General features: G+C 44.7%; 1 protein-coding gene across 2 annotated transcripts in view; it reads left to right on the top strand.

The window, feature by feature from the left end:
* Positions 1–25,666, top strand: part of LOC306917371 (rho GTPase-activating protein 6-like) — a 181,716-nt gene that overhangs the window by 112,436 nt on the left and 43,614 nt on the right. For both annotated transcript variants that reach the window (XM_079495578.1, XM_079495577.1), the window contains exons 2-3: positions 11,285–11,444; positions 20,879–20,950. In XM_079495578.1, coding sequence (XP_079351704.1) covers positions 11,330–11,444; positions 20,879–20,950 — 187 coding nt within the window. In that variant the 5' untranslated portion in view covers positions 11,285–11,329. The remainder of the gene's footprint in view (positions 1–11,284; positions 11,445–20,878; positions 20,951–25,666) is intronic.

Raw genomic sequence — 25,666 nt, 5'->3', positions numbered from 1 at the left:
CCACCACCACGGTGGATTTGAACCCACAACCTTGTGGGTTCAAATCCACCGTGGTGCATCCGGCCTTGTCGAGCGTCTACGCGTAAACAATTGGCCCGTGTTCATGGGTGGTAAGCCGGGCGGGGAGAGTGATAATTGTCTACAGGCTGGGGTGGCAGCTGTCAGCAGGGAGTGTTGGGCGAGAGGAGTATCGAGAGGAGTCTCTACCTCCTCCCGGTGGGGGCTCCTCACTGGCAGGTGAGTCAGTAGGATGCAGCAGCAGTGACAACTGACACCACAGAATTGGAATTGAAAAACGGCTACCACTTCAGCCTTTGCTTTCTTTTCTCATAGAACTCATTGCACAATATGCACCTTGTGACGAGATTAAGCCTTTCTTAACATTGTGTACTTACTACTGCTGCTGCTCGTAGTGTACATAATTGGGCTTCTAAAAATGTCCCATGTGGAATAAAGGAAGAAACCTTATCTGAAGCCGGAATGCACGGCGTGAAATCTAAAAAACATTGTCGTCACATTCAGCCCTGGCTCTTACAGTATGTTTGTTTACTGGAGTTTGGTTGCTAAGCCTTGCGTTACTCGACTGGAATAAAACTTGTAATGAGGTTATCCTGTTTATGCTCACTACCTGTGTCTTTTCACCCCAGACACAGCTTCTGCAGCAGCCCCGTTGTCATATCCACAGCTCTGTAACAGCTAATTTTTGTTTCAGCTAATTTTTGTTAGCAGCTAATTCACTTTTCACACAAATGGGGGGAAAACAAAACAAGACTTATTGCTCACTGACCAATTGAACTCCTGCATGCCTACGCTGGGGGGGGGGGGTCACCAAAAATAGCAGGTACTATGAATTAAAGCTCACAGAGATTGTTTTTGTTTATTTATTTTTGGCAAAGAGGTTTGGTGCCTGTCGATGGAAACAAAGCAGTCAAAGTATACAGTAGTAATGGAGTTCCGGTTCTCTAGACTGGAGGGTTGAAGTTGTACAGTAGTTTGTTTGCCTGCAGTTGAGATAATTGATAATCTTGTATGCTTTCGTAGGACTTTTTTTTTACAGTTACATTTCAAAAGCTCCATTATATGTGATCAAGATAAGGAAGTATTTTAACCCATTTAGGCCTGCCGTCGAAAAAAAAAAAAAAAAAAGTCTTCTGAAAGAATATATATTCAAAGATTTGTGCCCTATGAGCTTGTAGATCTGCTATTTTTCAATAGCTAAAGTATTACATAATGCTTAGTTAAAACACCAAAAGGGGTTCCCGCCCAAAATGGGTTAAGCCCGGCCCTCTGGCCCTTTACTTCCTGTTTCAGCCCTTCATTTTCCCACCATGGTTGTTTGATAAGGTACGTCACACTGCTATGGCAACCAGGCTGGCACTAGGCTTGATTCTCACCAAGGAGATGTAAAGATGAAAGGCGATGCCTCATGTCTCTTTACTCCTTCACCATAGCCGTTATTTCTCAACCTTGCTTTTTTATCTCTCATTGATCCCAGGTTTGATTTCACATTGTCACCACGACTGATTTCAGTCATTTGAATTCCATAGAAGTCAGTAGGTATTTTATGGAAGCATGTAGTGCAGCGGAAATAGCTGATCTGTAATAGATCTATTCTAGGCTATTAATAGATCTACAATCTATTAGCACGTCACTTTGTGCTGCTCTATGAGCCTATCTACAATCTATTAGCACGTCACTTTGTGCTGCGCTATGAGCCTATCTACAATCTATTAGCACGTCACTTTGTGCTGCTCTATGAGCCTATCTACAATCTATTAGCACGTCACTTTGTGCTGCGCTATGAGCCTATCTACAATCTATTAGCACGTCACTCTATCTATTAGCACGTCACTCCGTGCTGCGCTATGAGCCTATCTACAATCTATTAGCACGTCACTCTATCTATTAGCACGTCACTTCGTGCTCCGCTATGAGCCTATCTACAATCTATTAGCACGTCGCTATGAGCCTATCTACAATCTATTAGCACGTCACTTCGTGCTCCGCTATGAGCCTATCTACAATCTATTAGCACGTCGCTATGAGCCTATCTACAATCTATTAGCACGTCACTTCGTGCTGCGCTATGAGCCTATCTACAATCTATTAGCACGTCACTTCGTGCTGCGCTATGAGCCTATCTACAATCTATTAGCACGTCACTTCGTGCTGCGCTATGAGCCTATCTACAATCTATTAGCACGTCACTTCGTGCTGCGCTATGAGCCTATCTACAATCTATTAGCACGTCACTTCGTGCTGCGCTATGAGCCTATCTACAATCTATTAGCACGTCACTTCGTGCTGCGCTATGAGCCTATCTACAATCTATTAGCACGTCACTTCGTGCTGCGCTACGAGCCTATCTACAATCTATTAGCACGTCACTTCGTGCTGCGCTATGAGCCTATCTACAATCTATTAGCACGTCACGTCGTGCTGCGCTATGAGCCTATCTACAATCTATTAGCACGTCACTTCGTGCTGCGCTATGAGCCTATCTACAATCTATTAGCACGTCACTTCGTGCTGCGCTATGAGCCTATCTACAATCTATTAGCACGTCACTTCGTGCTGCGCTATGAGTCTATCTACAATCTATTAGCACGTCACTTCGTGCTGCGCTATGAGCCTATCTACAATCTATTAGCACGTCACTTCGTGCTGCGCTATGAGCCTATCTACAATCTATTAGCACGTCACTTCGTGCTGCGCTATGAGCCTATCTACAATCTATTAGCACGTCACTTCGTGCTGCGCTATGAGCCTATCTACAATCTATTAGCACGTCACTTCGTGCTGCGCTGAGCCTGCCCTATACTGTAGATCTGCTATTTTAGACATTTTTTACTTTGCTTCTGGAGGTCCCTGGCATCCTTAGAATGAAAAGGTTTGAGAAGCAGTGCTTCTAGCCTTCTACATAATGTGGCTTCTGGAGTATATCAAACATACTAGAAAAGAAAGAAAGACAGACAGACAGACAGACAGACAGACAGACAGACAGACAGACAGACAGACAGACACTGGTACAGAGGAAGAAAAAATAACTACTATGATGTGTGCAATGTAATGGTGTCATGTTTTAAAATCAGAACACATCCTTGATGTTACCAAATCTTTCCAAAACAAGAGCGCTGATGTGATGAGTCACTGGGTGCAACAGTACCAAGATCCATTGGCCCGCACAACGAGGCCACGCACGACCAGTCACTGGGTGCAACAGTACCAAGATCCATTAGGCCGCACAACGAGGCCACGCACCACCAGTCGGTTGTCATTCGTTTTCGCTGCTATGCTTCGCTTTGCATTCACATCCAACATAATAATAACCAAATGGAAAACACGTCTGTTGTTTGATGCGTCCTCTTTGCTTTTGGAGTGGAATGGCCCGGTGGCGGTACGGCGGTACATGACTAATACCAGACGGTACATGACTAATACCAGACGGACACAACGTTTGCCACGTGGCTTTTGTGCTCTTCTCTGGAAAACAGAATGAAAGAAAGAAAAACGAAGCAGAAAAAAAAGGAACAAAACTGTAACTTTTTTAGGAAAAAGAACGTGTGTTCCAAAAATGTAGTTATTATTTAAACTCTTGTTCATACATGTGCTTTTCATTGGTTGAGTATTTATAAAACCCACAGACACATTTAATAATTATCACATCATGACATTTGCATGAGCTTGTAGATCATCTATTTTTGCTACTTCTGTGTATCACTGTTAGTCTGACAAAGTGTCGCATTCGAATCATTAACGATAAAACATTAGAAAACAAAAGTCCAAACACAGATACGAGGTTCCTGCCTGACAGCAAACAAAATGGCGTAAAAAACGAATGTCAGTTTCCATGGCAACACGTACACACGGAGACACAAAAACGAGCAAGAGGGGGAAACGTCACTATGGCAACTGTCAACGCCAACGCACATGGACGATGATGCCTTTGGATGCTTGTTGTCGTGACAGGGACCATAAATCACCCTGGATGGATGCGGCGATGAGCAACGCATCGTCACGTCTCTGTCAAATGCACGCACGCACACACGCACACACACTGTCCCCGTCAGGTTAAGCAGGGAGTAAATTTTAACCCATTAGGACCTGAGGCCGATTCTACAAATACCTTCTACACCGCTAGTTTAGTCCTTGGCATTTATTCGTGCCAAGGAACCCCCACGACGCATTATATGTTGCGTCGTATGTTGCATTATTATGTTTTTGGCCGCAGACTCCCATCTGAAAATGGTTTGTGCCAACTTAAGGACCCTCAGAAGAGAAGAGTTTGTGTAAAATAAAAATAAAGAAGGTTGAGAAATATAGCATTTGCAGATGTACAAGGTTGCAGTGCGGCACAAAGTGAGCTTGTACATCTGCTATATCTATAACGCACGCACGCACGCACACATTTTTATGAACAAAAACACATTCAGTGGGGTGCCTGCCTGGTGGCTAGTTATTGCACAGACCATATTATGCTCCCTGTGAGGACCCAATCTCATATCCGAAGCCCTGCGCCCCCCCCCCTCGTCTTGCCTCGTACGTCTCTCCTCTCTCTACCTTCTCTGTTTCATGTCTGTCTACACTCACTCACTCACTCACTCACTCACTCACTCACTCAATCAATCCAAATGGACCGTTACAGGTAACTCTGACTTCCACATATAACAACCTTTGCTTGCAAAACCAGTGAAAAGCTAATCACCATATCTATCCATCTATCTATCCCTATATCCATCCATCTATCTTTCTTTCTTAAGAGTTCAGTCACCCTATTCTGCTATAGCATTGGTTCCCAAACAGACCCATTTGTGGGTGGTGGACACATTTTTATGGGTCCCTTTATTTTTTATTTCCTACATTTTGTTTATATTTATTATTTATTTCAAAAACATTTTCAAGAAACGTCCCCCCCAAAAAATGAAAAAAAAATCATGGATTAAAAACTAATTCAATTAGTAATTTCATGAAGAAATCAAAGAAGATCAAAGAAATTCCATAAATTATAAAACACATGTTTAAGAAGTAGTGAAAATAGCCGATCTACAAGCTCACAACGTGGCGCGAAGCGTCACGTTGTGAGCTTGTAGATCGGCTATTTTCACTAGTTTGGGTCCCAGGGAGACATCAAATGTATCTTTTGGGTCACGGGCTAAAACATTTGGGAACCACTGTGCAATAGGGTGAACCATTGGTACAAACCTACAGTAATGTGACTCTTGGGGGGAATGTTCTTCAAGCCTGGCTCTGTGTTAGAAGTGTTACAATGATATGAACCCTGCTGATGACACAAAGCTCCATTGATGTGTGTGTGGGTGGGTGCTTCCACTGACATGGTGTTCAAATCGCTTTCACTCCTTGTGAATAAGATTGAATACATATTTCCACCCTATCCTCTGCATGTCTACGGAATGGATATTCATCTACTTTGAGTGAAGTTTGGACGGGGACAAAAGGAGGGGACCAAGTACAGACCCCTGGGGGACCTTGGTCAACAAAATATAACAGGCTTTAAGTGGTTTTAACGGTGCGCATATGGAGTTTTATTTTTCCACTAATCTGAAATATATACACAATCGTTTTTAATGGCTTCAAAACGGCAATAAAACTCCAGGAAGTGTAAAATTACATGTCGGAACGGCACCTTAAGCCACCGCACATGCATTACTGTCAGTCCCCGTGTTGGAGAGTTTCGGAAATGACATTTTCAGAGGAGAAAAAAAAGAAAAAGAGCTGAGCTCTATTCCAAAAAAGTCACCAGTGCACATAACGAGGCTCTGCGTCATTCATAATAAAAGCATGTGGGTCGTTTCTTCTATTGTTATTGTTTTTTCGTGCTTTTCTGGAAAGAGCATCAGCGTTTTAACTGTATAGCGTGACGTGGACTTCAGCCAGTGCTGGAACTTGGAAGAAGTCAATCTTTTTCTTTCTTCCTTTTTTTCTTTTTAACTTATGAGCAAGAGTAGCAATACCATGATATTGTTGCTGTCTGGCTGAAACCTCTTATCTCCATATTCTAACTTTGGGTGTTTTTGTATTAAAATAATGGTCTGCCTCATCACACGAAAGCTTCAAAAGCAGCAGATCCACAAGCTCAAAGCGTGGCGTGATGCAACACGCGTCTTTCAGATCTGTTGCCTTTGCTTTTCACCCTACAGAGATGATATAAAAACAATCAACATGTCGAAAACAAGTATTGGCATAAAATACATTACCAAAGTATGTGTATGTATAGATAGATAGATAGATAGATAGATAGATAGATAGATAGATAGATAGATAGATAGAATGCCTCTGAAGTGTAGTGGACTCGATGTGTCCAGTGTAACATTCGTCACACCAAGTACAGTACAGCACCACTCAGTTCAGACGGGTCTGATTTTAATAACTACTTGTGATGTTTTAGTCTCCTCCGGCCTCCTCCTGGAGGAGATTCTTTTCCAAAATAATTATTAAAAATAATGAAAACAGTAAATGAAAAAACACGGCCCCCTCGCGTATTAGAAGGACAATATCAAGTCACCAGAAAAACGGTTGGGTGTTTTCGATGAATCTATCATGGTTAAAATGGAGTTTGAATAATAATAATAATAATAACTTGAATTTATATAGCGCCTTTCAAGAAACCCAAGGGCGCTTTACAAAACAGAAAAACAAACAAACTAATTGCCAAAAGTGAACAAATGTCTCTTCAGTGCAGACTTGAAAGAGTCCAATGTAGGCGTCTGGCAAATCTCCAAGGGGAGAGAGTTCCAGAGGGCAGGGGCTGCCACATAGAAGGCTCTATCACCGAGGGTCCGCTTGTTTGCGTGACGGATGGTGAGGAGCTCAGGGGTGTAGTCCTTGAGGTCTGTCAGATACTGTGGGGCTATAGGGCATGGAGGGGTTTGTAGGTGAGAAGTAGAAGTAGAAGTAGAAGTTTATAGTTGATGTGGTACTTAACCGGGACCCAGTGGAGGCGTGATGTGCTGCCAGCGTTTTGTGCGGGTGAGCACTCTGGCAGCTGAGTTTTGGACGTACTGCAATCTGTCAAGGGACTTGTTTGGGAGGCCGAACAGGACACCATTACAGTAATTCAGCTGGGAGGAGATGTGGACATGTTTTTTGAGGTGGAAGAAGGCAGATTTAGTAACCGATTTGATGTGGGATTGAAAGGAGAGGGTATAGAGTCTAGTATGACGAACTTTGGGGGTTTGGAGAGATGGAACACCTGGAGAAGAAAATGTCCGATTTGCTCAAGTTGCGCCTTGGGACCCATGGCCATTGAAGTTATAATGGTTCTGTATAGGAAGGGGGCGGGGCAGCTACAATTATTATCAAATATCTAAATACTGAATCAAGTAACTTAAAAACCGTCTGGGGTGTGTTCACATAAGCTTGAGTAGACGATAAAATTACCAAACGATTTTTAGAAAGTGTAATATCCCTTTAAGCCTGGTAGCCCTGGTAGAAGTTTAAAGTATAAAAAAGGTACAGTACTCAGTTGTACTTTCCACCAGTGCCAGGAATGACCGACTGAGAGGTGCCATAGCGTGAGGTGGACCTCAGCCCTGCATGCTGTTTTTTGGAGCCCTGAGACGAGGCGATAGCAGCAGCAGCAGCAGCCTGGAATCCCCCCCCGCCTCCCCCGCCTTCCTATCCCCCCCACCCCACCCCACCCCCTCCACTCCTTACATAAACATTCCATAGGCGTTGGGTAGACTGGCGCGTAGGAACTGAAACTCATCCATCCCCTTCAGGAGTCGTGCTGGGCTGGGCCGGGCCAGCTCAATTGAGGAGAAGATTTGAGAGGGGAAGGGAGGGGGGGAGGAGAGCCCTCCAGCTGTACTTTTCCAACTATTTGTCTTTTATTTCGTTTTCGTGTGTGTGTGTGTGTGTGTGTGTGTGTGTGTGTGTGTGTGTGTGTACGCACTATTCCTACAGCTGTGCATGGAAGGTAGTGGAGTGAAGCGGGATAGAAAAAAATACATTCCTCAAAACTAGTGATAAGGGAGTGGTCATGCATGCATTCAACGCGCACGCACGCACGCACGCACGCACGCACACACACACACACAGTAGGGTGAAAAGCGTTAAGCGTGCCTGTTTCAGCATTTTGTTGTAGCCTGCCTGGTTGAACAATGTTGTTGCCTCATGCATTGTTATTATAGACTCGATTACTTTGTACATAAGTGACTTCAATCAAGAACTTATTGAAACATCATTATTATCGTTACAGTCTTCTTTTAAGCTTCTTCATCTTTTGTTTTCATTCCTACAGCATTAGCATCTCTGTCACGTAGGTTCAAAATTGTTACCTTTCAGGATTCAAATTCAAAAGCATCAACAGTAACAGATCCACAAGCATGACGCTGTACTGTGATAGGGTATTCATTCATGTTGTAGATGACAGGGTTTCCCCTGTGATAGGGTATTATACCACAGGTCGTTTCGAGGAAGCAATCTGATTGGTTGAAACAGCCTTCTAGCCGTGGGTTAAACCAGCACCATTCACCACCTAATCAAAACAAAGAATTCAGCTGCTCTGTTCTCCCAGAGCGCTAGCAAACTCGGTGGCTAGGCTAGCTAGTTTCTTGGGACATTTGTGGTCGTAGTGACTACATCTGTCATTAAAAAATATATTCTTTCAGCGATTTTCTTAGTTTTAAGGGTAACTGTTGTATAATTGCAATATTACACTCGAGGGTGTGGTTTAACGTGATTATTGCCACTTCAGTGATGCTTGCGGAACTCGACTTCGTCTCGTTCCTCACCGCATCCCTGTCGTGGCAATAATCACGTTAACCCACACCCTCTCGTGTAATATTGCTTAATTCATTCATGTTGTAGATGACAGGGTTTCCCCTGTGATAGGGTATTCATTCATGTTGTAGATGACAGGGTTTCCCCTGTGATAGGGTATTCATTCATGTTGTAGATGACGCTGTACTGTGATAGGGTATTCATTCATGTTGTAGATGACGCTGTACTGTACTGTGATAGGGTATTCATTCATGTTGTAGATGACGCTGTACTGTGATAGGGTATTCATTCATGTTGTAGATGACGCTGTACTGTGATAGGGTATTCATTCATGTTGTAGATGACGCTGTACTGTGATAGGGTATTCATTCATGTTGTAGATGACGCTGTACTGTACTGTGATAGGGTATTCATTCATGTTGTAGATGACGCTGTACTGTGATAGGGTATTCATTCATGTTGTAGATGACGCTGTACTGTGATAGGGTATTCATTCATGTTGTAGATGACGCTGTACTGTGATAGGGTATTCATTCATGTTGTAGATGACGCTGTACTGTGATAGGGTATTCATTCATGTTGTAGATGACGCTGTACTGTGATAGGGTATTCATTCATGTTGTAGATGACGCTGTACTGTGATAGGGTATTCATTCATGTTGTAGATGACGCTGTACTGTGATAGGGTATTCATTCATGTTGTAGATGACGCTGTACTGTGATAGGGTATTCATTGATTCATGTTGTAGATGACAGGGTTTCCCGCCCGACAGAAGAAACGATAATGACCATTCCATAAATGCTACACACTCGTGGAAACGTACATTTATGGGCAAAAAGGTGGAATTTTCCAATACACATGACTGCAGTTGGTCAGAGGTCAGTTTACGGTCTGGATAAGACATTAGATAAATTGGAACGTCCTCCAGTCCCCACCCCTCTCTTCTTCTCTCCTCTCCTCTCCTCTCTTCTCCTCTCTTCTCTTCTCTCCAGCCATTGCTGTAGACGTCAGCCAAAGTGCTGGGTTAAGTAAAGAGTTAAAGATGCCTGACTCACACATGTTTATTAAGAGTGTAAACTATTCGTCAGGCTGCCTGCCAGTCCTGTCCAGACTATAGTGCTCTCCTCCTCCTCCTCCTCCACTCTGCTACATATGTTCTCCAGTAGGCCTACGTTCTGTCTGCTATGAGCTCAGTATAGGGACCATACTGCAAACCCATCAGGCTGCAAGGCTTCTTCTTTTTTTTCTCTCCACTGCTCGCATGTCCTCGGTTGCTCTTTGCGGGAAGACAGGTCACCACTGTAGTTTCCTGTCATTTTCGAAGACACATTGGCATTGTGACATTGTGAAAATGAGACCATGTAGTCGATATCTAAACTGTAAAAAATGTTTCAGACATCATTGTTTTTGCATATCAACAATTGGCTCATTCATTCATTAATTTAGTCATTGTGCTTCGTGTCCATACACTATATCTTTATGAATGTTTCAAAGACTATAAATGATGCAATACGTGTTATCAACAGGAGTTTCAGCGGTACAGTGCTTGTATTATGTGTGTGTCGCATGTGATTATTGCACCTTCTGTGTGGTGTTGGTCTACATATTGTCTGTTCGGGTGGAAACCTCATATGTCCAAAACTGTTACTTTTCAGAATTCAAAATGAAAAACATCAAAAGTAGCAGATTGAAACTAGAGATGTCCAGATACTGTATCGGTATTAGGAAAAGTATCGGATCGGCCCTTATTTGTCATATGGGGTCATATCGGTATCGGTGAATATGTCTGGCCACCGATCAGACACAGGGGTAAGGGGTTGACACTATGGCAGGTAAATAAAATGTTGGGACATGTGTAGTTTGCTTTGGAGTTGCCCAAACTGCAAACTGTGCACATTTGAGTGAGGAGTCTGCTATAAACACAACACGAGATATATAGCTAGATAGCTATAAACACAACATGAGATCACGACACTGGTATCGGTATTCGGTATCGGCTAACACTGAAATTGTGGTATCGGGATCGGATCAGGAAGCGAAAAAAGTGTGACGCTGTACTGTAGTGTGATCAAGTAGGGCGTTAATCTACGAGAAATAAGTTAAAATATAGAGATAAGAGGTTTCTGCCCGACAACGACGACGACCTACAGTTGGGTGCCACCGATATTGTCCTTTATCATTTGACCCATTTAGGCCTGACCTCAACATTTAAAAAAATCCTTCTAAATCCTCCAGTTTTCTGAAATAAATATTTTCACGATTTTTCAAAAATAGCAGACCTACAAGCTCGTAGCGCGCCACTCGGTGGCGCGCTATGAGCTTGTAGATCTGCTATTTTCCAATAGCTAAATTATAACATAATGTTTAAAACACCAAAAGGGGTTCCCGCCCAAAATGGGTTAACTGTCCTTTTGCGCACATCACGCAAACCTCAGCAAAAAGAAAAGGACAATATCGATGGCCTCCAACTGTATGAAAGCACCGTACTGTGTAACGTCTGCCTATAATGACTCTCCTCTCCTTCCGCCCCTCGCCATGCAGGGTGATTTCACCTGGAGCAGCCTGTCGGGGCGGAGCGTGCGCCTAATGCCCGTGGCCATCCAGAGCCTGTCGGAGCTGGAGAGAGCCCGGCTGATGGAGGTGGCGTACAGCCGGCTGCATCAGGACCATGACCTGGGCTGTCAGATCACCATGCCCAAAGGTTAGGAGCTGATACAGTATGTGTACAATGTGATTTGGTTTTCTGTACCTATACCGAGCACCGACTTGTGCCTTTTCTTCCCGTTTAGGAAAATAAATGGTGCATTTATATAGCGCCTTGCATCCACTTTATATAAGTTGTGCATTACATTCACCTATTCACACTAGGGCATTAAGCAACTAGTCGACTAGTTCACTAGTCGACTAGTAAATCCACTAGTCGACCTTGTTGGTACTAGTTGACTTAATTATTTATTTTTTTACATAATAGGTAGTTAAACAACTAGTCGACTAGTAAAAATGACTAGAAGTGAATGCCCTAATTCACACACACACACACACACACACACACACACACACACACACACACACACACACACACACACACACACACACACACACACACACACACACACACACACACACACACACACACACACACACACACACACACACACACACATTCATACACCGATGGTGGAGGAAACCATGCAAGGAACCAACCACCAATCGAGAGCAATTTATAGGGGTTCAGAGTCTTGCTCAAGGACACTTCAACACTAACTCTGGGGGAGCCTGGGATTGTAACTGGGAACCTTCTGGTGGCTATGTGGCCACTCTACCCCAGAGCCACTGCCGGCCCAACATCAAACACACCCAGAACGATCCCCCGTAAAGCATTTATTTATAAAACAGGCAAGTCGTGAGCCATAGAGAAGTGTAAATGTGTTTGGAAATCACTCTCAAACATGTGTGTCCATTTCCTTCTGCGGAGTCTGACTGTGTGTTATTAAAAGTGTTGCTTAGCAACTGCCGAAAATGGAATTTTTGCTGCCTTTTATTATGACGGTTTCCTTGTTTCTTGTTAAAACCAGGTGATGATGAGAAAACGAAGCGGCTTAGCCTGGAGGCTTTGTATTGAATGAGAGAGCATGGGTGGTAAATTGCGTAGGCATGATGCGGGCAGGTGCTCCATTACTGGTGGTCCTGTGTGTGCATCTGACTCCACCAGGGATGGATGCACTGCATGCTACACAGGTTACCGGTTACACCAGTGGTTCCCAAACTTTTTCATGTCAAGGACCCCCAAATCGACATTTATTAGCCCACGGACCCCCATTAGAAAATATATTCCAGAGACCAGTGATTCTCAACCCGATTAATTTCAAGGACCCCCAGTTTGACATGCATATTAGTCTACAGACCCCCATTTAATGGCATTGACCCCAATTTATATTGTAAAATCAAAGTTAATGTAACTCTGAGAGTGTACAAATGGAACCAAACGGACCCGTTCCATTTGTACACTCTCAGAGTTACAGACACATAAGGGTCCATTTGGTTCCTAACTACCATTTAGCTGGGGACCCCCTGGAACTCCCCCAGGTACCCCTGGGGGTCCCTGGACCCCACTTTGGGAACCACTGGATTACACTGTATGTATTGCCAAAGAAATTAGTGCTGAATTGTCAGATGTCTCGGACTCTGTCATGAAAGCTGTGAAGAAACACAATACAATTTGATGGCTTTCACACAGAACAGAGTTGAAGTTATGTCTATTCAGGAGTTTTTAATCTGCACAGTCCTGGCTGCACATTTCAGCGACAATGTCTGGGTTGTGAGTTTAACAGATTTAAGAGTTCCATGCAAGAGTTCCATGCAAGAGTTCCATGCAAGAGTTCCATGCAAGGCCACAACAATACACATTATGACATGCCCAGAATGGGGATGCTTGCGTTTGTGTGGTTCAATTAGCAATTTCAGGGTGACCCAGTATTGGATTGTTTTAGGTTGCACCACATGGGCTGAGTCCCCTGCTGGATTCCTGGCCAGCTGGAGAATTAACTACACCATCTCCCTATATTCTCTGCATGTTTCCTATAGTCTCGCTCCTCTGTACCTATCAAACAAGGCTCCAAAAGACCCAGAAAGAACTAACAGAAACTAACTTTCAAGCAGTCTCATAAAACAGACCCTTGTGTGGCAGGCAGCAGCAATGTGCCTCTTATCATGTGTGCGTCCAGCGTGTTTTACTGGAAGTCGCGTATGGCCTCTGTTTAGGGGAGCTGTAACAACACATGATTTGAGATGTAAACCACGGTTCGCGTCGGGATGGCTTACTTCCTGTTTAACGGGGCATCCGGACGGCCCTCTCTCTTAAAGACACGCGACTCATCCCTTACCCTGTCGCTGCAGCCGGCGACTGAGGTCAGCCACCCCGCCAGTATGTATAAATACCATTTCAAAAAATAAATAAGTCTTGTTTCTCGCACGGGAAGGCCCCATCAGAGACATACTGTAGTAGCCTCCACAGTTAAGAGAGATTTCACAGCAGGTTGCGCTTGAAACTATGCTTCTGATTCTGTAAAGAGAGATGTATTAAAGCTGCACTATGTAACTTTCATCGTCTAACCCAAGGGGCCAGTGAGGCTTTCCAACGTTGAAGCACTGGGCCCTAGTGGTAAGAGGAGGGACTGCAGGCAGACCCGTGTATGATTGGGAAACCCCGTGCAGCTGGGCTTTAACGTTGAGCGCGTTTGCACGTCCGCATTTTGGGCACCGAATTTTGGTGCCAGTTCAGGCGCCAGTTCAGTCTCTATCCTTCTTTATACTCTATGGTCTAACCCAGATCTGAACCCTGTGTCCTCCAGGCTCCAGTGCTGACATTTTTACCATGGAGTGAAAAGATTGTTCTATTACTGTAGCTCAAAAAAGTCTCTATTATCCCCTGCTAGTTCAGGGGATGAGCCGAATCTTGAATATCAGGTCGGAATTTGTGTCAGATCCTGTGTCTAGCTGAGACATGACTTTTGACACAATCTAAATGTCTCAATAGAAGAGCAGGGAGGCAAACTCAACCACCCCAATTGTATAACGTGTGTGTTATTTTAACATACTCTACCATAGAGATTGGACAAAATGACTTTGTATTCATTCAAAAAAAGTTAAATAGTGCCCCTTTAATCCCTTTGTTATGCTCATGTAACATGTTACTTACTTTACTTATGAGCTTCACAATGATATTATCAACCCAACTGGGCATTGATGTTTATATAATATTAAAGCCAAGTTCCGTTACTAATTGTTAGCAAGTCAACAGTCAAAAATGTATATACTGGCCCGGGCGGCTGGCGTAGCCGTCTGGGCACCTTGGCTGGTAATCCAGTCTGGCAGTGTGCCGCGGGTTCGACTCCCGATCCCGACGGCCTTTACTGCATGTCATCCCCCCCATCTCTCTCTCCCCATTTCCTGCCAGCCTACTGTATACCTATCCCTCTATGAAAAAGAAAATAAAGGCGAAAGCCTTTATTTTCCTCTCGTGGCTCAAGTCCACTTCAGACGGCTCTTGCGTTTTAACCGTTTCCGTCCGTAGGACGTGTCCACGCGTCCTAGGGGTCCCAATCGACACGTCCATAGGGTGGTGAGAACATGAGGGGGATGTTGCACAGCAATCGGTGACCCCTACATTAAGCTGTGTCCTTCCCAACATGCAGTGCAGTGCGGGGGCTATGGCGGGGCTAGTTGTGTGTTTTGGGGTAAATGTATTAAATGTGGGTATTACACGCAAGTCTTTGCGTGGGTCAGGCGCGCACATTTGTGCGGGATCGGAGGGTGTTTTTTCGCGAGGTCCCGGGAGGCTGGCCGTGCTCCGTGGCGTGTGATCGTGTCCATGGAAGTGTGCAGCTGCAGTGTTGCTCGTGACGCGCAGGTTTTCTCTTGTAATGCGCAGTGCAGTTGTGCAGGGCTGGACTGTATATATTAGCCAGGGCCTTGCATTCCTGCAGAAGGTTAAACTGCTCCCCGGCATGATTTAATACTTACTTGTCTGTGTTGCTTATGAATTCCAGAGCCCCCTGACACCCGCCTTGTGCTAGTGAGGGGAATATTTCAACGTGTGTGTGTGTGTGTCCATGTGTGTGTGTGTGTGTGTGTGTGTTTAGGGTTTTGTTAGTCCACCGGTTCTGATATTTATCGTGCCTGAGGTCAGGTTGCTGCGATGTTGCTTCAAGGGCTGACACACGCATGCGCGAGCACACACACACACGCACACACGCGCACGCGCACACACACACACACACACACACACACACACACACACACACACACACACACACACACACACACACACACACACACACACACACACACACACACACACAAATAAATAAAGACGGAAAGAAAGAAGGTCACAGGGTTTGAAAGAGGGATGAGAGAAGTGGTGATGAGGTGCGTGTGTGTGTGTGTGTGTGTGTGTGTGTGTGTGTGTGAGAGAGAGTGTGAGTGTGAGAGAGAGAGATTCATGAGTGGTTGGATTTGAACATGGGGAAGGTTTGGAGGTCTGGGGGATTTCCATCAAGCTTTGAGGGCCCTCTGTCAAAAAATCCAAACCATTTCCTACCTCCCTCTCTGGCCCTCGGTGCCGTCTTTCTTCTGTCCATTCCATCGTCCATTGCACCCTCTCACCCTCTCACCCTCTCACCCTCTCTCCTAATGTTTCTGTCCATTCCATCGTCCATTGCACCCTCTCACCCTCTCTCCTAATGTTTCTGTCCATTCCATCGTCCATTGCACCCTCTCTCCTAATGTTTCTCTGTCCATTCCATCGCCCATTGCACCCTCTCACCCTCTCTCCTAATGTTTCTGTCCATTCCATCGTCCATTGCACCCTCTCACCCTCTCTCCTAATGTTTCTCTGTCCATTCCATCGTCCATTGCACCCTCTCACCCTCTCCTAATGTTGCTCTGTCCATTCCATCGTCCATTGCACCCTTTCACCCTCTCTCCTAATGCTTCTCTGTCCATTCCATCGTCCATTGCACCATCTCACCCTCTCTCCTAATGTTTCTCTTGTCCATTCCATCGTCCATTGCACCCTCTCACCCTCTCTCCTAATGTTTCTCTTGTCCATTCCATCGTCCATTGCACCCTCTCACCCTCTCTCCTAATGTTTCTCTGTCCATTCCATCGTCCATTGCACCCTCTCACCCTCTCTCCTAATGTTTCTCTGTCCATTCCATGGTCCATTGCACCCTCTCACCCTCTCTCCTAATGTTTCTCTGTCCATTCCATCGTCCATTGCACCCTCTCACCCCTCTCTCCTAATGTTTCTCTGTCCATTCCATCGTCCATTGCACCCTCTCACCCTCTCTCCTAATGTTTCTCTGTCCATTCCATCGTCCGTTGCACCCTCTCACCCTCTCTCCTAATGTTTCTCTGTCCATTCCATCGTCCATTGCACCCTCTCACCCCTCTCTCCTAATGTTTCTCTGTCCATTCCATCGTCCATTGCACCCTCTCACCCTCTCTCCTAATGTGTCTTCTGTCCATTCCATCGTCCATTGCACCCTCTCACCCTCTCTCCTAATGTGTCTTCTGTCCATTCCATCGTCCATTGCACCCTCTCACCCTCTCTCCTAATGTTTCTCTGTCCATTCCATCGTCCATTGCACCCTCTCACCCTCTCTCCTAATGTTTCTCTGTCCATTCCATCGTCCATTGCACCCTCTCACCCTCTCTCCTAATGTGTCTTCTGTCCATTCCATCGTCCATTGCACCCTCTCACCCTCTCTCCTAATGTTTCTCTGTCCATTCCATCGTCCATTGCACCCTCTCACCCTCTCTCCTAATGTTTCTCTGTCCATTCCATCGTCCATTGCACCCTCTCACCCTCTCTCCTAATGTTTCTCTGTCCATTCCATCGTCCATTGCACCCTCTCACCCTCTCTCCTAATGTTTCTCTTTGTCCATTCCATCATCCATTGCACCCTCTCACCCTCTCTCCTAATGTTTCTCTTTGTCCATTCCATCATCCATTGCACCCTCTCACCCTCTCTCCTAATGTTTCTCTGTCCATTCCATCGTCCATTGCACCCTCTCACCCTCTCTCCTAATGTTTCTCTTTGTCCATTCCATCGTCCATTGCACCCTCTCACCCTCTCTCCTAATGTTTCTCTTTGTCCATTCCATCGTCCATTGCACCCTCTCACCCTCTCTCCTAATGTTTCTCAGTCCATTCCATCGGCCAGGACTGCTAGGGGGTATCCTCAGAATTACTACATGAAATCTTTTGTTTTGTTTTTTGTTTGTTTGTTTGTTTTTTAACCCTATAGAGCGTCGCAGTCCCGCCCCCTACCAGGGCCCAGGAAATGATTCTCCGTTCATTTTCCTCATAGACATTTCAGAAAGTATTTATTTAAAGACGTTTACGCCGCGGACAAAGCCAACTCGAGTTGTGACAAATCATGACAACAAACACAATTTTTCGGGCCAAACAAAGAAAAAAAACGGCAGGTTACAACACTTTTTTTGTTGTTTTTCTTCTATGTAATTATTTGTTTGGTCCAAAATATTGTGTGTGTTGTCATGATTTGTCACGACTCGAGTTGGCTTCGTACGACGCTTAAAAGGTCTTTAAATAAATACTTTTTGAAATGTCTATGGGAAAAATGCATTGGGATTCATTTCCTGGGCCTGGCGTCGTCATGAAAGGGGGCGGGACTGCGACACTCTATAGCGTCCCTATTCTGAAGAAAACTTTAGCCAAAAAAATTGCCGATTTACAACTAGCAAAGACGCTTTGTGTTATAGAGGGGAAAAAAAGAGCAGACCAATTAGCCTACATACAGTACAGTACATGGTGAAATGTCAAGTTCACTAAGTATTGACGGTTTAATAAGTGGTTAAATGTGTGAAAATACACATCAGCATGGAACCAACATACTGTACATTGATGACAGTGTCAAACAAGTATGAAGTCTATAGAAAAGTAACGTGAAACACAATATTATACAACTTTTTTTTATACATGTACGGTACGGGGGAGGGGCAGTGCCTGCTTCATCTCTCTCTCAGTTTTGAAGAAAAAAATAACGTTTTGAGACCCCTAGTCCTATAGAAAAGTATATTGGGTGTTTGGCACGCCGGCGTTGGATATGGAGGGCCCATATGGTTGGATATGGTGGGCCCATATGCTGCTGGCTGGTGGCCAGTCGCAGGAATGCAAATAAACAAGGGGCCATGGAGCCCAGGAATCACATCGCACCAAGAGTTCAAGCATACGCTATATTTCCCCACTTTCATAAACATCACTTAAGGTGATGATGACGTTTCATAGAACCTTGGGCTTCATAGACACCTGGGAATGATATTGAAGTTTAGGATAATGTTCATCTTTAACTGTTGCTGCTGTGATCTGTGGTCAAGGTGATACTGCTTTCATTGCACGACTATAACAGACAAAGTATATTCTGATATATATAAAAATGCGTGCTGGATTGATGTATCAATTCACACAGGTACGTAGCAGACCATTGCTTACTGGCTAGTGGCTACCGCCATTATTTTTTGAATGTAACATGCAAGGTGTAAGGGGTTTTTGATATGTTTCGAACGGGTAGCGCACCTACAGTCAGAGCGCGGTGGTCACATGAAGAGTAATTAGGTGTAAGGGGTTCCCATCCTAAATGGGCAAGAGATTTTTTTTTTTTTATGGTTTTTTTTGTGGCTTTCGCCTTTATTTTATATATTTTATGGAGGGACAGACAGTAGGCTGACAGGAAATGGGGAGAGAGATGGGGGTAAAACATGCAGTAAAGGCCGTCAGGATCGGGAGTTGAACCCGCGGCACACTGCCAGACTAGATTACCAGCCAAGGTGCCTGGACCACTGAACCATGGCCCAGAAGAGAACATTTATTAACCAGTGAAAGGACCTGACCGTATGAACGGTTGAACGGTTAGTTTTGGCAGGGGTGACTGAAACCGACCGATAGCAAAAAAAAAAGATACAAAAATATAATCCCAACATTTGCAGAACCACCAGACTTTTTTGGCCAAAGACAAGACGGTTTCCTTTTCAGCAAGCGATGATTCCAGGCCCTTGATGGTTGCGTGTGCCGCATGGTTTCCCACTGTTTCCTGGCCATAAATCAACCATTTTAGGAGCCATTCATCATGTTGACAGCAGACAAAGTTAAACCACGCTCTTCTGCTCAGAACACTCCCAACACAAGTGGTAACGCGCCACAAGAGCAACCGCCTGCATATTCGATGTTGCATGTAACACGTGTCGGTGGATGTGCACAGTTCACTGCAGGGTTTGTGATAACTCAAGCTGTTATTGTTTCTAAGTCCCCTTTTTTGGATAAAGTTACCGACCGGGTTTGTGTGTAATCATATGTGCAGTGGAAAAACACTTCAAGACCAACACCCAGGCTTATAGGTTTATGACTTTGGTCCTTTTCTGGACATAGAAAGTGGATATTAGTGTTACTATGCGTCGTATAGAGTTCAGGCGAAAGTCAGGGTGTTTTGGCTGGGGAGGCCAGGGCTTCTAAAAGGAAATCCTATATGAGGTCTTGATTTGGTTTACGCAAAGACGACCTTGGATTGACCAAATGAACCCTAGCGTCCACTATTCTGGGGCAGCGAAAATAGGCGACCGGTCCCCCGAAAACAGCCACGCTGCGAGCTCACAACACGTCGACGCAAAGTGATATGTCCTGGAACAAAATATTTAGAGATGGGGGGAGGGGGGGGTCCTTGACATGGAAAGGTTTGAGCACCACTGATATACACTTATACAGTAGCAACATTTTTGTCACACTCTTAGCACACTGGTTACATGATCTGGAGGTTGTGGGTTCAAACCCCACTCAAATCTTTACTTGCCAATATCTGCCATTGAGCCCCATTTCTCAAATTTGAAAGCACTATATTTCTAAAACTATGAAACATTTCAAAGATTCCTCTTCAGGCAAACATGTCTGAATGGGGTTTCTAGGTGTAAGTATTATATGTATGACTAGTAGCATGACAAAAGTTGTGCTATTGCCATTGAGAATGCATTGGGCGTTTAAGTTAAATAAGTCAGAAACTACAAAACATTTCAAAGTAAAAAGTTCCAGCATGTGTCTCCACAGTAAGCGGAATTATAAAAAGTGTGAATGGAGTTTCTAGGTGAAAGTGCTTTTTTGACGTGCCAATATCTGTGTGACGTTAGGAAATGACTGCTAGACATTTTTGTTAACGGGCCTCATGTCTTCATGGGGTAAACGGTTCAGTACGCCAACTGATGCTCCGCTCTGGCGTTGCAGACAGTGTTGTGAAATGGACAGCATGCCATAGCTCTTCATATTGTGTTTTTTTTTGATAAATCAAGCCGTCACACGTTGACATGTAGCGCTATCGAGACACATTAAGTATCTGTCATGTTGAATGCGGGGGTGGATTCAGTGGCCAGTGCTTTATTTCTCACTGCAATAAAACTGACACACAAGTTCATATCGAGTTCATTTGACTCCCTTCGCCCGTGTGTTTATGCTTCGCATAATCTCATCAGATATATCAAATGTGATTAGTTGGCATGGTTGTATTATGAGTAATATGCTTTTGTTTGATGTCATTTTCCCTTGTCTTTCTCTTGCTCCCCCTGTAGACGGGCAGAAGCGGAAAAAGTCACTGAGGCGAAAGCTGGACTCCTTGGCGAAAGAGAAGAATAAAGACAAAGGTACAGGCGGTTCTCTTCTCTGCTGTTGCTCTCTGACACTCACTCACCCAGCCTGTTGCTCTCACCCAGACACTCACCCAGCCTGTTGCTCTCACCCAGACACTCACCCAGCCTGTTGCTCTCACCCAGACACTCACCCAGCCTGTTGCTCTCTGACACTCACCCAGCCTGTTGCTCTCTGACACTCACTCACCCAGCCTGTTGCTCTCTGACACTCACTCACCCAGCCTGTTGCTCTCACCCAGACACTCACCCAGCCTGTTGCTCTCACCCAGACACTCACCCAGCCTGTTGCTCTCACCCAGACACTCACCCAGCCTGTTGCTCTCTGACACTCACCCAGCCTGTTGCTCTCTGACACTCACTCACCCAGCCTGTTGCTCTCACCCAGACACTCACCCAGCCTGTTGCTCTCTGACACTCACTCACCCAGCCTGTTGCTCTCTGACACTCACCCACCCAGCCTGTTGCTCTCTGACACTCACTCACCCAGCCTGTTGCTCTCTGACACTCACCCAGCCTGTTGCTCTCTGACACTCACTCACCCAGCCTGTTGCTCTCACCCAGACACTCACCCAGCCTGTTGCTCTCTGACACTCACCCAGCCTGTTGCTCTCACCCAGACACTCACCCAGCCTGTTGCTCTCTGACACTCACCCAGCCTGTTGCTCTCACCCAGACACTCACCCAGTCTGTTGCTCTCACCCAGACACTCACCCAGCCTGTTGCTCTCTGACACTCACCCAGCCTGTTGCTCTCACCCAGACACTCACCCAGCCTGTTGCTCTCACCCAGACACTCACCCAGCCTGTTGCTCTCTGACACTCACCCAGCCTGTTGCTCTCAACCAGACACTCACCCAGCCTGTTGCTCTCTGACACTCACCCAGCCTGTTGCTCTCTGACACTAGTCTCGCGTAGCCAGACAACTATTCCACAATCTCCGAATGCTATAGACGTATCCACAGAGCGCTGCCCAATAGTTGCTCTCTCTTTATTGCTTGACACCGCAGCTCTGATTGTTGCTCTGTGGATGTGTCTATAATAGAGTCTGGAATTACAGCTCGCGAAATCCGAACACGGAAGTTGCCTGCCATCTGTTTGGTATTTCCATTTCTGCTCAGCGGCAAGCCATATATATGCTTAGTTGATTTGGATTTATTGCGACCGAAGGTCGCAGTTAACTACCGGTATGAAACCTTGCGTTTTTGACACCTAACCCACCCAGGTTTGGAAGCTGAGAACTGTCTTTTATGCTGTGCAAGTCTGTCAGTGTGAGTGATGTGTCAGTTTTGTTATGCCCATATATGGGTATTCAGGTAATGTAGTCTCAAGGTCGGTCCCAATGTGGAGATCCTTAGTAACAGCCGCACGACCTCCACACTCTCACAGAGGAGACTGCCATCGCAGTTAACTATGAAACTTTGTTTGTCCCGACACCAGCGGCGCCGTCGTCTGGCCAGGGAACGGCAGAGGCGCTGCCTTCAGAGACTAGCAATCCCTGTTATGCCCATATATGGATATCCTTGACTGTGATCAATATTAAGCCCATATATGGGAATGTCAATATATGATCATATTGTGACAGTCTCATGATAGCCACTGTGGTTGCCGCAAAGGTCAGTTAACTATGGAATCATGCATTTCCCGTTAGTCAGTCAGTGTATCATTCAAAATCCCCATACATGGGGAAATTGCCCCATATATGGTGCCTAGGTCTCGTGCCCAGGTCTCGTGACATCGCATGGCATGGCATCGAGAAACGACCTCGCCCTCGCCCCCCAGGCGTCTTACTGGTATTAGGATAAATTTGCACGACTGTAAAGACAAAACGGAAGTGGGGAGGATCGGCTTCACATCCACTTTATCACTTCCATTGCTCCATTACCGGAAGCATTTTGCTAATTGTGGGAGGCGGTCTAGGACTCTTTTCTTCCTCCCTCCCTCCCTCCTACAGAGGGGAGTAATAGCCCCCCCCCCCCCCCCCCCAGGCAGGTGAGCGGGCGGCGAGGCTATAAAAACACTGTTTCTGTTTACTGGGATCATAGACGTTTATATTTCACCAAAGTGGAGTGACTCCTTGTAAGGAACTGGCTGTGAGATGCACCGTCGCTCTCTGAAGCATGCAAAACACAGTTGGCAGAGAGAGTGAGAGAGAGAGAGAGAGAGAGAGAGAGAGAGAGAGAGAGAGAGAGAGAGAGAGAGAGACAGGGGGAGGGAGAGAGAAGGGGAGGGGGAGAGAGATGGACAGAAGGGTAAAAATGACAATGTGAAAGGGCAGACAGAGAGAGAAAGAGAGAGAGACAGAGATCTTTGTAAGTATAGCGAGGGATTGGAAAAGAGCTAAATAATGCCAGAGGAATTGACTTGTGAAATCTGTACTTTGGGAAATTTCTGGGAAAACGGTCCAAGTACGGAAAAAATTACTTATTTTCTATTAATTACACATCGTTGAGGCCTTGAATTTGTGAGGGAGGGCGAAAGCCAATAATAATTTGGTCATTGGTCAATAGGACAAACACACAGATAGATAGACAGACAGATATTTGCTCACTGTAATTATTGTTAGATAGAAAATTTTTAATTTTATTTGAGCGGATTGGTAAAAGAGCTTATTTTTCTTATTTTTTTATTCCTTTTAACTTAATATAAACTTAAAATATTAAACACAAAATAATCAAGATATACTTATACTTAGGCTGCAGTACCAAAGTAAAAGTACCCAAATGTTTAGCTTAAATATACTGTAAAATAGGGCTCATTTGGTTAATGCATGTTTTGCAATAATCGTAATCTACAAAGCAACTTGTAACTTTATAATTGCAGTGGAGTAAAAAAATAACAATACGATATCTGTCTCTGAGATGAAGTGTAAAGTATTGAAAAACATGCTGTAGTTCCTCAAACTTTTACTCAGGTACAGTACCTGAGTGAATGCACTCTCACTGTCCCACCACTGAGAGAACCACTGAGTTCACAGAGATTGAACAAGTGTTGCTTTGACCATCACCGCCCACAGTAAATATAAACACGGAGGCTGCAGGAAATAACATGCTAGGTGTGGGTACACACTCCTCTAGCCCTGTGGTTTTCAACCACTGGTCCTTCCGGTTGGTCCCCAGCTAAATGGAGAGTTGGTAACCAAATGGACCCTAATTAGATATTTTAAGGACCACGTCACCACTTTTCAACCTATCTTCATATAATAGGTTCTCACTAATAATCATGAAAAAATGGCGCAATTTTTTTCTACTAGTCTGTGTCTCATAGGAGGGCTGTGGGCAGTTCAGAAACCGTCTTCCAGTGACATCATCGATGGGGAATCCAAGCTAATAGAAACTGTAGGCTTTCTAGTCCTGAAAAGTTGCAATGCGAAAATGGAAGCCATCGTTCTCACGATAATGACAATCTAAACATTTTTGTAAAGAAAATCTTGTTTAAAAAAAAATCTGCCTAATGATGATGTAACTGGAAGACGGTTTCTAAACTGCCCACAGCCCTCCTATGAGACACAGACTGAGTAGAAAAGAAATCGTGCCATTTTAGCATGATCATTAGTGAGGACCTATTATATGAAGATAGGTTGAAAAGTGGTGAAGTGGTCCTTTAACTCTTGAGAGCGTAACATGAAACCAAATGAACCCTTACGGGTCCATTTGGTTTAATTTTACAGCCTCAAGAGTTAAATTATTGTTAAACATCTGCATGACGTCATTTAGAAGAAGTCTACACAATTTACCACATCAATACAGCATGGAATTGTGGACAAAATTGTAATCAACGACACAAGTTTTGGGTCTGAGATATGCTAAACCCTTTATCCCTAAACTACTTTGCCTTTTTTTGTACTATTTTGAAAAACATTTTTGAATAGTTAAAATAGCCAATCTACTTCGACACGTTGTGAGCTTGTATAGTAAAAATAAAAAAAGGGGCAAAGTAGTTTAGGGATAAGCAGTTTAGCATGGACGAAAATAACTTGCCCCTTGTCCCTTAACCTTATTTGCTGTTTTTTACTTTACTTTAGTTCTAATAGCTGATCTACAAGCTCACAACATTTTCCAAGTTTGGGGTCTGACAGGATAAATGTCCTTGAGTGGTGGTCTGTGGCTCAAATTCTGAACAAATAATGGACCTTGATATGGAACAAGGTTGAAAACCACTGCTCTACCCCCTTCTGGACCATGTTGACATCTCCCGTTTCATCATCTTTGGTAGCTTTTAGCTGTCTGAACAAATTGCTAAATGGCAGGAATTCATTGCTTTTCTGACACTTGACCACATGAACCTTGGCGTCCCTAGTCTGGCCAACACTTTGTTGAAAATACCAGATCAGCTACAGTATGTTCTGCTAAGGATCGACCCATGGTGGATCGGAGTCAACAAAGTATATTATGGGGTTGAAGTGGTTAAAAGCTGTAAAGCTAGTCTATTAACCCATTTTGGGCGGGAACCCCTTTTGGTGTTAGCATTATGTTATGCTTTAGCTATTGAAAAATAGCAGATCTACAAGCTCATAGCGCGCCACCGAGTGGCACGCTATGAGCTTGTAGGTCTGCTATTTTTTCTTTTCTTTTTTTTTTGGCTTTCGCCTTTATTTTATATTTTTGATGGAGGGACAGACAGTAGGCTGACAGGAAATGGGGAGAGAGATGAGGGGATGACATGCAGTAAAGGCCGTCGGGATCGGGAGTTGAACCCGCGGCACACTGCCAGA

Source organism: Electrona antarctica, assembly GCF_951216825.1.
Source record: "Electrona antarctica genome assembly, chromosome: 24".
Taxonomy (NCBI): Eukaryota; Metazoa; Chordata; class Actinopteri; order Myctophiformes; family Myctophidae; genus Electrona; species Electrona antarctica.
This window is presented reverse-complemented; position numbering and strand designations above follow the sequence as displayed.